Genomic DNA, 12,581 nt, shown 5'->3' with positions numbered 1-12,581 from the left:
AGGGCTGGGTAGAGATTGTAAGATGACCTCCTGTAGAAGTTGGCCCCTTGGGAGAGATGTCCTTAGCTACAAAGATGGCTCCTTGGGAAAGGTGTCCTTAGCCATAATGATGGCTCTTTGGGAGATGTGTCCTTAACCATAAAGATGGCCCCTTGAAAGATGTGTCTTTAACCACAAAGATGACTCCTTGGGAGAGGTGTCCTTAACCACAAAGATGGCCTCTTGGAAGATGTGTCCTTGACCACAGAGATGGCTCCTTGGGAAATGTGTCCTTAACCACAAAGATGGCTCCTTAGGAGAGATGTCCTTAGCCACAAAGATGGCCCCTTGGGAGAGATGTCCTTAGCCACGAAGATGGCCCCTTGAGAAATGCATCCTTAGCCACAAATGGCCCCTTGGGAGATGTGTCCTTAGTCACAAAGATGGACCCTTGGGAGATGTGTCCTTAACCACAAAGATGGCCCCTTGGAAGATGTGTCCTTAACCACAAAGATGGCCCCTTGGGAGATGTGTCTTTGATCACAAAGATGGCTCCTTGGGAGAGATGTCCTTAGCTACAAAGCAGAGACACATTCTCAGTGAGTAGGGGAAGGAGGTCCCATTAGCTATTGGAGCCAGTAAGAGAGAAGTTACTAGAAACTAGTAGTAACAACAATGCCCTTGACTGCCACACAGCCCCTGCATCAGAGTCTTGGGCAACAAAAGAACCCTAAATTTGGGATCAGAGAGCATAAGTTCAAACCCCAACTAACTCTACCACTTACCTGTGTGACCTTGAGTAAGTGACTTTCCCTGTATGTGCATTGGTTTCCTCTCCAATGATATGAAAAAGCCAAGAGGATCTAGGCTCAAATCTTGGCTCTGCTACTTACAATCCATGTGACCTTGGGAAAGCCATTTAGCTTTTCTGGCCCTCAGTTTCCTCATTCATAAAATGAGGCAGTTGGACTAGATTCACCCTAAAGTCTCACAGCACTAAATTCTGAGATTAAATGAACTCTGAGATCTCTTTCACTACAAAATCCTCTGATCCTGACCTGGGTACAGGGAACTAGAGGCATCTCTCATCTATTGAAGAAGGAAATCTATGTTTCAGGGGTGTAAGAAGTGAGGCTGGTAAGAGAGGGAGACTGAAAGGATGAGAAGGGCCAGCTCCTTGGCTGCTTGTCCATTTCCTCGGCAATGGAATCAAAAAAGGCTGGCTTCAGGAGAAATGTATGGCCCAACAGAACCAGAAGAACAAGAGAAATGATCCAATGATACAAGATTAGGGGGACCCTTACCTTCATCCCCTCTGTAGCAGGATTTTGGAGAATTAGGTGGATTGAAGAAGGGAAGAACAAGGTCTTGAACTTGGACTCAGAAATCTGATTTATGCTTTCTCAGCTTGGCTTTGAAGGCCTGGCATAACCTGACTCTGCTCTTTCCATCCAACCACATCTCCCACCCTTCCCCAGTGGGCAAGTGACACTTCAGCGTCCCCTTCTTACCTTGTGAACATGTAGAATTCTAGATTTAGAATGAGAAGCGATGCTGGAGGCTGTCTTGTTGAACCTCTTCATTTTATAGACAAAGAAATTGAAGCCAGGAGCATTTGAGTGAGCTGTCCAAGGTCACACAAGCAGCAATGGATGGCAGAGCTGGGATCCAAACTAGAATCTCTGATGCCAAATTCAGTGATCTTTGCATTGTTCCATGTCATTTCTCTCTTCCACTCCCATTCTCAAAACCATGTTTTTCACCCGTTTTTTTTCTCCCCTTGGGAGAATCTGAATCCTTCTCATCCTTCAAGGCTCAGTTTAATTCTTAGTTCCTCTGTGAAGAATTCCCTTACAATCTCTCCCCAAAAGATCTTTCTCTTCCTTTAACTCCCATAGGTTTCACAGTGGGTAGAATGTATCTCATGCCTGTTTATCCTGTCTCCCTCCTTAGACTGTAAGTTCCTTGAAGACAGGCACTAGCTCATAGGCATTTACTATCTCTTTTGCCTTTTTTGGGGGGGAGGGCAATGGGGGTTAAGTGACTTGCCCAAGGTCACTTGGCTAGTTTTTGTGTTAAGTGGCTGAGGCTGGATTTGAATTCAGGTCCTCCTGACTCCAGGGCCGGTTCTCTATTCACTGTGCCACCTAGCCGCCCCTACTGTCTTTTGCATGATGCTAGGAGCTAGAGCTGGGAAGAGACCTTAGAGAGACCATCTTATCCAATCTGATCGTTTTACATGGAGCAACAGTGTAGGTATAAGGGAGACAAACAAACATTTCAGTAGTGCCTATTATACGCCAGGCACAGTGCTAAGCACTTTTTATGAACATTATCTTGTTTGATCCTCATTACCATACTGCAAGGTGGCTGCTGTTATTATCCCCATTTTTTTAATTGTCCATTTTTTCAGTCATGTCCAACTCTTTGTGACCCCATTTAGGGTTTTCTTGGCAAGGATATTGAAGTGGTTCACCATTTCCTTCTCTAGCTCATTTTACAGATGAGAAAACTGAAGCAAACAGGAGTAAGTGACTTGCCCAGGGTCACACAGCTAATAAATGATCCCATTTTACAGTTGAGGAAACTAAGGCAGACAGAATGTTAGGTGACTTGCCCAGGGTCACAGAGCTAGTAAGTATCTGAGGCTGGATTTGAACTCAATCCTTCCTTAATACAGGCCCGATGCTCCATCCACTCTGTCACCAATTGCTTCCAGTAAGTAAAGGTATTCTCTCCATCTCTTGGTCACCAAGGTACAGCTACTGCATGGCATTGCCCAACCTTGACTTTTAAATTTCACCTTCAAGTTGACCTCTGGGCCCATTCTTTCAATCCTATGGAAGCTGTGGCCAATGCCCTTCTTTTCTCTAAGGAAAGGAAGGCTAGTTTGTTGGTTACAGTCTGACCCAAGCCCTTTGTAGGGTTAGGGAAATTCCTGAGGCAAAAAATGGAGGAATGAGGGATTTCTTGCTCTCTTTCAGCAAGCATTTGCCTTCTACCCTATTATATATAGATGAAAAGAACTGAGGCCCAAAGAACGGAAATATCTTACCCAAAATCATAAAGCTGGCATGTGGCAAAGTCCAAGATTTGAACCCAGGTCTCAGGACTCCAAATTGAGGAGGTGTTTTGTTTTCTTTCTTTTTATTTATTTATTTTTTAAAGCAATTGGGGTTAAGTAACTTGCTCAAGGTTACATGGCCAGTTATTTTTTGTGTGGGTGCCAAGTATCTGAGGCCGGAACTGATCCCGGGTTTCCCGGCACCAGAGCTGGCACTCTTACTCACTGCATGACCTGGCCGCCCCTTTGTTTTATTTTCTACTGCACTACACATTACCTTCAGGACATTCAGTGATGGATTGAGGACTCCAAGGAAACCAAAGTCTATACCAAATAATAGAGACAATTTCAGAGAAGAAGGGAGAAGGAAAAGGGAGAGTGGAAGAGCTGGGGTTACTGGAGGGAAATAAGTTTTTCTTGAGGGCAAAAGTTAACGAAAATAAATTGTCTTTTCTGTCTTCAAAGGCAAAAAACTCCGTTGTGGGGGCAAGAAGAAACGCCGGTGAGTAGTGGGGAAGGAGAAGGGGAGAAGAGGAAGTGCCCAATCAGAGGACTTTACAGAGATGCAGTCTTAGGGTCAGAATCGCAGAGCAATGCAGGGGATCAGATATAATCCAGTCCAACCTCCATATTTTACAGATGAGGAAATAGATTTTGCCCCTGAGGCTGGAGGGCAAGATCTCCCAGGCTTGTACCACTCACATCCTGGCCTAGCCCTCCCTTTTTCTCCTCTCTCTCCTCCCTTCCACCCAACAGGGCTTTACAAAAGGCTTTTCTTTCCTCTCTCCTCCATAGGCAAATCAATGAAGATGAACTCTAAGTACAGGTATGTGCCAGGAGGGCAGAGTTTGAGGGTGGGGCTGGATGGAGAATGCAGGAATTGTCCTCCACATTGAAAAAGGACCAAACAGGAGATGAAGTAGAAAAGCTTGAGGCTGGACTGAAAAATAGAATGATTAATTAATCAGATTTTTCAGTGTCCATGATGGGCCCAGTCCTGGGTTAAGCCCCTTGTGACCCCTGTCCCAAAGCCCATTGGTATGGGACTCCTTCCTTATTGGTGGAGATGAAGGTTTCATATATTTCCAGTAAGGAGAGAGAGGGAACCTGTGGAGTTACTAGAAGTTCTCCCAGAAGAAAGAATTGCCTTGGGGTGGCTAGGTGGTGCAGTGAATAGAGCACCAACCCTGGAGTCAGGAGGACCTGAGTTCAAATTCGGCCTCAGACACTTAACACAAAAACTAGCCATGTGACCTTGGGCAAGTCACTTAACCCCAATTGCCCTCCAAAAAGGAAAAATAAAGAATCGCCTAGAATCGCCTTATTTTAACATTCCCTGCTGTTACCCTCATCTAGGGCTTCATTCTAATCGAATCTTCCCAAAGGCCTTTCATTATGGCTAGGTCCAAATCTCTAGCTCTTACTAGCCTAGCCCTCCATTGTCCAGCTAATTCTCACCTTGATCCTATCAAAATATCTATACCCAAATCTGTCACCCTTAAACTAGACTAGCCCTCCATTGTCTGTCTTCTCCATGTAGTCTTCAGACATTTCCCACCCTTAATCTTATTACTGGAGTCTGACCTCAGTCCCATCAAGATCCTCCTTAGACTCCTCCTCCAGATCCCCCCTAAATCCTCCCACACCCTTTCTGTATTTAAGATCCATCTTGCCTCCATGAGGGGGTTGAGAATTCAATCTAGGCAGACTCAGTCTGTGTCAGATTGTTCCGGCCTGCTTGTCAATACAAGCTTCACATATACTTAGGCTCCATAAGAGTCTATCCATTAAGGTGAACCTTTAATAAACTCTGCTTTTCTTTGACTGAGGGAAGACTTGAGTTGAATTCATTCAGCAGGACCCAGTGTGTTGGTATTTTGGGGTCTTGAGCACCCCTAAATCTCAACATAACTACTGATGTATTGATTGATTGACTGATGATCAACTGTTCTATCTATCTATCTATGCATATATACATATGACTTAGGGTTTAGGGGTGCCCAGGACCCCAAAATACCACACATCAGGTCCTGCCTGAATGAATCCAACCCAAACCTTTCAGACAAAGAAAAACCAAGTTTATTAAAGATCTGCCATATTGGCCAGACTCTTAAGAAATCTCCCCATTGGCCAGACTCTTAAGGAATCTGAGCATTTGTGATGCTAATGCCAGTCAGCCAGATTGAATCTGAGCACCTTCATGGAGGCAAGATGGATCTTATATACAGAAAGACTATGAGAGGGATCTAGGGGTGGTCAAGTAGTCTCAAGTGACTAGAGGTCAGACTCCAGGAACCAAGAGAAAGGGATTTTGAGGGGATCAAGGATGGGAACCAGCCTGAGGCAATCCAGAAGTAACAAACAATGGAGGACTAGGCTAGGTTAAGAGGAAACAGAGATTTGGACATAACGATAATGGAAGGTTTATGGCCTCAGGCAAACACCAGATCTAGTAGGAAGATCCAATCAGAGTTCAAGGGGGTTCCCAGAGTCTGTATCCCATCATGACCAGTACTAAGATTTTCCTCTGATGTTGTTTCATGACCTGAAGGTGAACCTGAGATTCTGAAAGCTCTGACATGTCCTGTTATACTGAAAAAAAAAAAAAAAATATATATATATATATGTGAATATAAATATAAATATAAAATATACCTGCATGGCCAGCAACAAACAGTATAGTAGTGGTCCAGTGGTTAAAAGGCTCAACCACAGAGAACTAACCACCAGGGGATAACTGGGTTTTGGCCATAGTACCTCAAGAAGCTCTCTACATATTGTAAAACATGGAGGGAGTGGAGTCTGTATCAGGACAGATCTGTTAAGTATGTAAGTATATACATATTTGTGCATGAATATACATGCATGTATATGTATACATATGTGTAACTATAACACCTACTTAGAGGTGTACTAAGTGTCTCTTTTTTTTCTGCTTTTTGGAGGGGGGAGTGTAGGGCAATTGGGGTTAAGTGATTTGCCCAAGGTCACATGGCTAGTTTTATGTTAAATGTCTGAGGCTGAATTTGAACTCAGGTCCTCCTGACTCCAGGGTAGCTGCTCTATTCACTGCAGCACCTAGCCGCCCCAGGACTAAGTGTCTCTACATGAGAAAAAGATCACTCCCTCAAATTCTCCTGGAGAGCTTTGGCTATATCTCTTCTTTGCCCCTCCCTTCCCTTTCCTTAGTGTGTATAATATTTTTCCGCCTACTTATGCATCTTCTACTAGACTGTAAGCCCCTTGAAGGAAGCTCAGTGACTTTCATCTTTGAATCTTCCCCTGTACCTAGCATAGATGTATGTAACAGGTACTTAAATACTTGTCCGATTGAATTGGATTAAATAAGCCTGGAAGATAACCTGAACATGGGTCTGGTAGGGGCTTAGTGGGTGGTTGGGGATGCGGAGAACGTTGACTAACAGCATCTCCAAGCAATAAGAGCACGCTCCCTGGGGTCTAATAGAGTATGTCCTGTGTTCTCTGTCCATTAGTTTTGAGTGTGACCATGACAATGAGTGAACTGGATGTAATAACCAAGGCACTGATTACACAGAGTACATCTCTGGGGCACTTTAGTCTTATCAAAGCACTGTCATGTACATTATGTGCCATTTGGTAATGATTCACGTCCTATAGCTCTTTGAGGCTGGCAAGCTGTTTGCCTCATGAGACAACCTTGAGAGGCTCCTAGGGGTTGATTTATTCTTGCTCATGAAGCCACTAAGTGTTTAAGACAGGATTCAGGCAAGATATCCTGACCCCACTTCCAGACCTTCCTCCACTTTGATCCTTACAATGCTCCTGTGCAGTAGATATTAGTACTTCCATTTTACAGATATGGAAACCAAGACATAAGGTAGTTAAATGACTTACTCAAGGTCACAAATATATTTAATGGCAAAACCTAGAGTGCTCTCCCCACACTGCTTCAGGTAGTCTGATTCTTGGGTGGAACTTGGATTTTCATCAGAAGGGTTCTGAAGGGAAGTGGAAACACTACAAGTAGGTGAGCTGAATAATAACAATTCACATTTACTAAAGCCTATTGAAGAGGCAGTTGGGTGACTCAGTAGATAGAAAACTGGGCCTGGAGTCAGGAAGAACTGAGTTCAAATGTGACCTCAGATACTTACTGTGTGACCCTGATCAAGTCATTTAACCTCTGTTTGCCTTAATCCCTGGAGAAGGAAATCGTAAACCACTCCATTATTTTTGTCAAGAAAACCCCATGGCCAATATTAACATGCTATGGTCCAGGGCAGGGGTGGGGAACCTGCAGCCTTGAGACCACACATGGTCTTCTAGGTACTCGGGTGCAGCCTTTTGACTGAGTCCAAGTTTTACAGAACTTCTAAATCCTTTTATTAAGGGGATTTGTTTTGTGAAGTTTAGATTCAGTCAAAGGGCCACACTTGAGGACCTAGAGGGCCACATGTAACCTCAAGGCCACAGGTTCCCACACACCTGGTCCAGAGGGTCATGAAGAGTCAGAAAACCAATGAACAACCAAATAACAAAGCTCATTTAAGCTTTCAAACTGCTTTCCACACAACAATGCTATGAGTTAAGTAGTGCAAATATTCCCATTTCACAGATGAAAAAAATTGAGGTTCAGAGAAGTGAAGTCAATTTGCCCACGACTAATAATTGTCTGAGTCAATTGTCTGAATCCAAATCCTAAGATTCTAAGTCCAGTGCTCTTTGTAATACATTACCTTAAGGCACGAAACAAGGGATCTTGGGACCCTTCATTCCATAATCCACTGGGCAAAGTTTGCTAGGGAAGTTCCTTTGAGGGGCCTTAGAACAGGAGGGCTACTTTCCTGGGAGCCTCTGATAAATCCCACTGTACATTCTGTCTTTATCTTTTCAGAGTCAGTCACATCCACACCCGCAGATTCTGCAATTTGTTTCCCTGGACAAGAGCTCTGCACCTATTCTGGAGACCTCCTCAGTGCCCTGTGGTCCTTTATGCCTTTGCTACTGAAGCCTTCCCCCAAGGCCAAGACTAGTCTGGGCTTTGTGGTCTGCACCACCTGCCTCCCTTCTTCCCCAGGCCTCTTTGCACTGATGATAATAAAGCTGGCTGGTGAGAGGGCGCTTTCCTTGTGCTGTTCTGAATCGGAGTAAAGGGGTTCTAGTAGATTCAATCATAGCTCCTAGAAAAGGGGCTCTTTACCTGGGGCTGTGATTGAAAATGTGTATGTGTGTGTGTGTGTGTGTGTATACACACACACACACACACATATAACTATTTCAATGCCATTGTTTTCCTTTGTAATTCCCTTAAAAAAAATTTGTATGCATTGTAAAACATTCTTCTGAAGAATCCATAGGCTTCCCCATACTGCCAACAGAATCCATGACATAGAAAAAGCTCAAGAAAGCCTGCTGGAAAGGAAGGAGGATGGTTGAGATTGTCCTGATTAAACTCTTCATGTCAAAGATGAGGAAAGATGCCCAGAGAGGTTGTGACTTGCCTAAGGTCATACAGGTGGTACATAGCAGATCCCACCTTCAGGCCAGATAGGCAGGGACTTACTTTAAATAATTCACCATCATCATCATCATCATCATCATCACTAACATTTATGTAGTGCTGGGAACTTTATAATTATTATTTCATTTGATCCTCACAACAACCTTGGGAGATATGCTATGATTAACCCCATTTTACAAATGAAGAAACTGAGTCATGACTTGCCCAGGGTCACGCCACAATTGGTAAGTGCCTGATGCTGGATTTGAACCCAGGTCTTTCTGATGCCAGGCCTGGTATTCAATTCACTGTACCACAGAGTTACCTTTATTAATGTTAATTCTCTTCAGTGATATACTGATGTTAGAAGGCACCTAGTCCAATCCCCTCATTTTACAGATAAGCCTCTCTGAGGCTGAGAAAGAAGAGACTTCCCTAAGGTCATACAGGCAGTAAGAGCCAGGTGCAGCCAGACGTCAAACAGATCTTCTGCATCCAAATTTCATGCTTTTTTCACTGATCATACCATGCTACAATTCAACTCAACATATATTTATAAAGGATTTGACATACACTAAGTACTATGTTAGCCCTGGAGACACAAAGATGGAAAACACATTTCTTATATCTTGACACAGAAGAAAGAGTGGAGGAGTGAAGAGTCAGGAGAAGTTGGCTCAAATCCCAGGCCTGCAACTTGTTAGCTGTGTGACCTCAGACAGATCACTTAACCTTTGTGGGCCTCAGTTTCCCCATCTGTATAATGAGGGTGTTGGAGAATGATAGAAGAGCATAGGGAACAGAACCATTAAATAAGTTCATACTTTGAGACAGAGTGGGAGGGGACTAAGGAGAGTCAAGAAAGTGCTGTAATAAGGCCTCCTACCAGGAACATCCCCCCAACCCTAGAGCATAAAGGACATCCCTAGAGTCATGGCGTATGTGAGCTGGGCATGCACCTGACATGTGCTGCCATGATTGGGCAAAGCACATGGGACCCTGCAGTGCTCCATTTCTGAATACATAGAGCTATTCTGGGAGCATTTGGTAGGGGACAGGGACATTGTTGGGGAACCTCTAAAATAATTAGTATATTCATAACTGACCTCCATCTTCTCCCTTCTCAGCTTCCAAGAGTCCCATTGGGTCTACCTGATCTAGGAGTGGGAGGTGGATGGCTGTGACAATGGCACCATCTAGTGGCTATGAGTTTCATGACTCAGCTCAGATTGAGAATGCTGCGTCAGTGCCTTCCTGCCTATCCTTACAAGGATCTGCTTTCTATAGTCTTCCCCTGTCCCTTTCCCTGTCCCTCCCCATCAAACCCCAAAGTAAGCCAGGTAGTCAAAGAAAATGGTGTAAATGAGATAATATTTGTAAAGCACTTTGTAAACCTTGAAATGTTAGATAAATGCTAATTCTCATCAACATCAATTCTTCTACTTTATCACCACTATTACTGTCACCAAGGTGGCTTAACTAGCGATGAGACAGAGACAAAAAGGAAAATCAGTTGCTGAAAGTCCAGAGAGCGAAATTGTAAAGAAATATGGGAGAGGAAGGGCCAGTTGGAGGTAATCAGGAAAGAAGGGGACTGAGGAAAGGATGTGGGTGGGTTCCATTAAATGTACTTCATCTCAGCAAACTTTACTTGCCATTGAGAGCACCTGCTAAGTTCTGGGTCCTATGAAGAATGCAGATGTCTTTCCTACCATCAAAGAATTTATGATTTATTTGGGGTGACAAGGACACAAGGAAAGAAGAACAGGACAAGGCAATCTCTGACCAATCCCAGAGTGAGGGCTGCAGAAGGAAGGTGAGATCATTTCTCTTACATGCATTTATGTAGCCAGTGACATAGAACCTTCACTTAGCTTACTTCATTTCATCCTATGACATGTGACTCAGGCAGTACAGGCATTACTGTCTCCATTTTATCTATCAAGAAATTGAGGCTTTAAGAAGCTAGATGACTTATCTAAAGTCATACAGGTAATTAGTAGTATCTGAACAGGTGCAATGATAGCCCAGTGTCCTTTTTCCAGTTTGATGTTCATGGTCCTAAACACATTGTTCTTTTCTAGTCTTTATTCAGAAGAGATCCATAATCCCTCAATATAATTTGACCTATCAACCCAGGAAAAAACCTAGTGGATGAAGAATTCCTGTTGGTCAAACTATTATATGCAGTTGGATGGACAGCTTCTATAATTTATCAGTCACAATCTATGTATTGGACAGACATTGAAATAGATGATGAGTTGGGCCCAGAATCAGAGTGGGCTAGATTGACCTTGGGAAGTTCTTTAACAACCCCAAGCTTCTCCCTGAAACAAAGACCCATCTTTTAATTACCAATATCCTTCTGGTTTTGATTATTGTGTGGCTGAAAGTCACGGAACATTAGTTTCTGAAAAATTGAAATTGAGGACCACCCAAAGGACAATGAGGAGGATTGTGGTAGGGGTGGGCTGACTACAACACATTATAATCAAGGAAGACTCAAGGGACAGGATGAAACATTTATTTTTGGACATGACCAATTCAGAAACTTGTTTTGCTTGATGGTACATATTTGTTACAAGGGTTTTGTTTTTATTTTTTCCTTTTCAACAGAGGAGGGGAAGGTAGGAAGGAGAAAATTTTTGTTAAATGAAAAAAATTTATTTGATTTAAAAATAAATAAAATGAGGGAGTTGGACTTTACCTCAAAGGTCCCTTTGGACTGGTGAGAGCTGATGGACAACCCGTGTGCTCTACTGGTATTCTTTCAATGTCAGGAGAAATCAAGAAAAGCCCCCACAACGTTGGATTAACCATCTGTGGTGAGCTTATGAAAAGACATGATGAGCAGGTATGGAAGAGTTGATGTCTGTCTTGTTGGGAGGAACACCCATAACAAGGAGATCACAGATCCATTGGCAAACTAGAGTATTCGGTATTACATTGGTACAAGTCAGACCAACATAAACCTTTACCCCAGGAGTTTGCAGTTTAAGGAAGACATAGTTGATCAGGGCTTCCCAACTCTGTTCATTCCAAAGCAGCCGAATTACTTCTATGTTTTCCTTCACACCCCTACTCAGGACTTGGTTCTGATCCCCACAAATGAAAATTGGGATTTGAGTATGACAGTAGTGTCAACAAGTGCCCTCCAAAGGAAAAAAGGATCAGTGCTTCCAAGGAGCCTCCCAAGCCTCCATCAGACTTCATTCTCTAAGTTAGTTCTCAAAGTGTGGTGCAAGGAATTCTGGTGGGAGGGTCCTCATTTCAGGGGATCCATGAGTCAAAACATTTCATAATAATACTAACACATTTTAATTTCTAATATGGCAAATGTCAATAGCTATTACCCACATAAACAAGAGCTCTTAGGGGTGTTCAATGATTTTTAAGAGTGTAAAGGGGTCCTGAGATCCAAAAGTCTGCCCTAAGAGACCTACAGCACCAATTCTGAAGGCAGAATCTACCTTTCTGTTACAGCAGCCACCAGCTGCTCTCTATCTAACTTGAACACCCTAACCCTGGCCTCTGGCATGACTGCGGTATTTCCTCCCAGCTTTCCTGGTCTTGTAAAGAGTGAAAGTTTTAATCTGACTCAACAGGGTGGGGTTGACACAACAATAACCACAAAAGCAACCTAAAGTTTCTTGGGGGTTTTTTTTTTTTGGTCTTTTTTGGAGGGAGGAAGGCAGGGTAAGTGGGGTTAAGTGACTTGCCCAAGGTCACACAGCTAGTAGGTATTAAGTGTCTTCCAGATTTGAGCTCAGGTCCTCCTGAGTCCAAGGCCAGTGCTCTATTCACTGCACCACCTAGCTGCCCCACAACCTTAAGTTTCACCAGTTAAGTAAAGGAAGAAATAATAAACAAGCCAAAAAAAAAGGAAGAAGTATAAATTGACAAGTCTATAAAAATGTAAATCATCAAATCCTATTTCTGCTACTTACTTAACTATGTGACATTGGATGAATTTCTTAAACTCTCTTGGCTTCAGTTTCTTCATCTGTAAAATGAAGGGACTGACAATTCCAGATGACACATGGCGAAGCATGCATC

General features: G+C 43.2%; 1 protein-coding gene across 3 annotated transcripts in view; it reads left to right on the top strand.

Moving 5' to 3' along the window:
• FXYD2 (FXYD domain containing ion transport regulator 2) overlaps nucleotides 1-8,141 on the top strand; it is a 22,480-nt gene extending 14,339 nt beyond the window's left edge. For all 3 annotated transcript variants that reach the window (XM_069070783.1, XM_069070782.1, XM_069070781.1), the window contains 3 exons: nucleotides 3,509-3,545; nucleotides 3,839-3,869; nucleotides 7,920-8,141. In XM_069070783.1, coding sequence (XP_068926884.1) covers nucleotides 3,509-3,545; nucleotides 3,839-3,863 — 62 coding nt within the window. In that variant the 3' untranslated portion in view covers nucleotides 3,864-3,869; nucleotides 7,920-8,141. The remainder of the gene's footprint in view (nucleotides 1-3,508; nucleotides 3,546-3,838; nucleotides 3,870-7,919) is intronic.
• Nucleotides 8,142-12,581: the final 4,440 nt, after the last annotated feature.

The sequence above is a fragment of the Petaurus breviceps genome, unplaced genomic scaffold (assembly GCF_028583685.1).
Source record: "Petaurus breviceps papuanus isolate PSGF00001 unplaced genomic scaffold, PetGlider_PUasm1.0 90823, whole genome shotgun sequence".
NCBI lineage: Eukaryota > Metazoa > Chordata > Mammalia > Diprotodontia > Petauridae > Petaurus > Petaurus breviceps.
The sequence above is the reverse complement of the archived record's forward strand: the minus strand, read 5'-3'. Positions and strand labels throughout refer to the sequence as shown.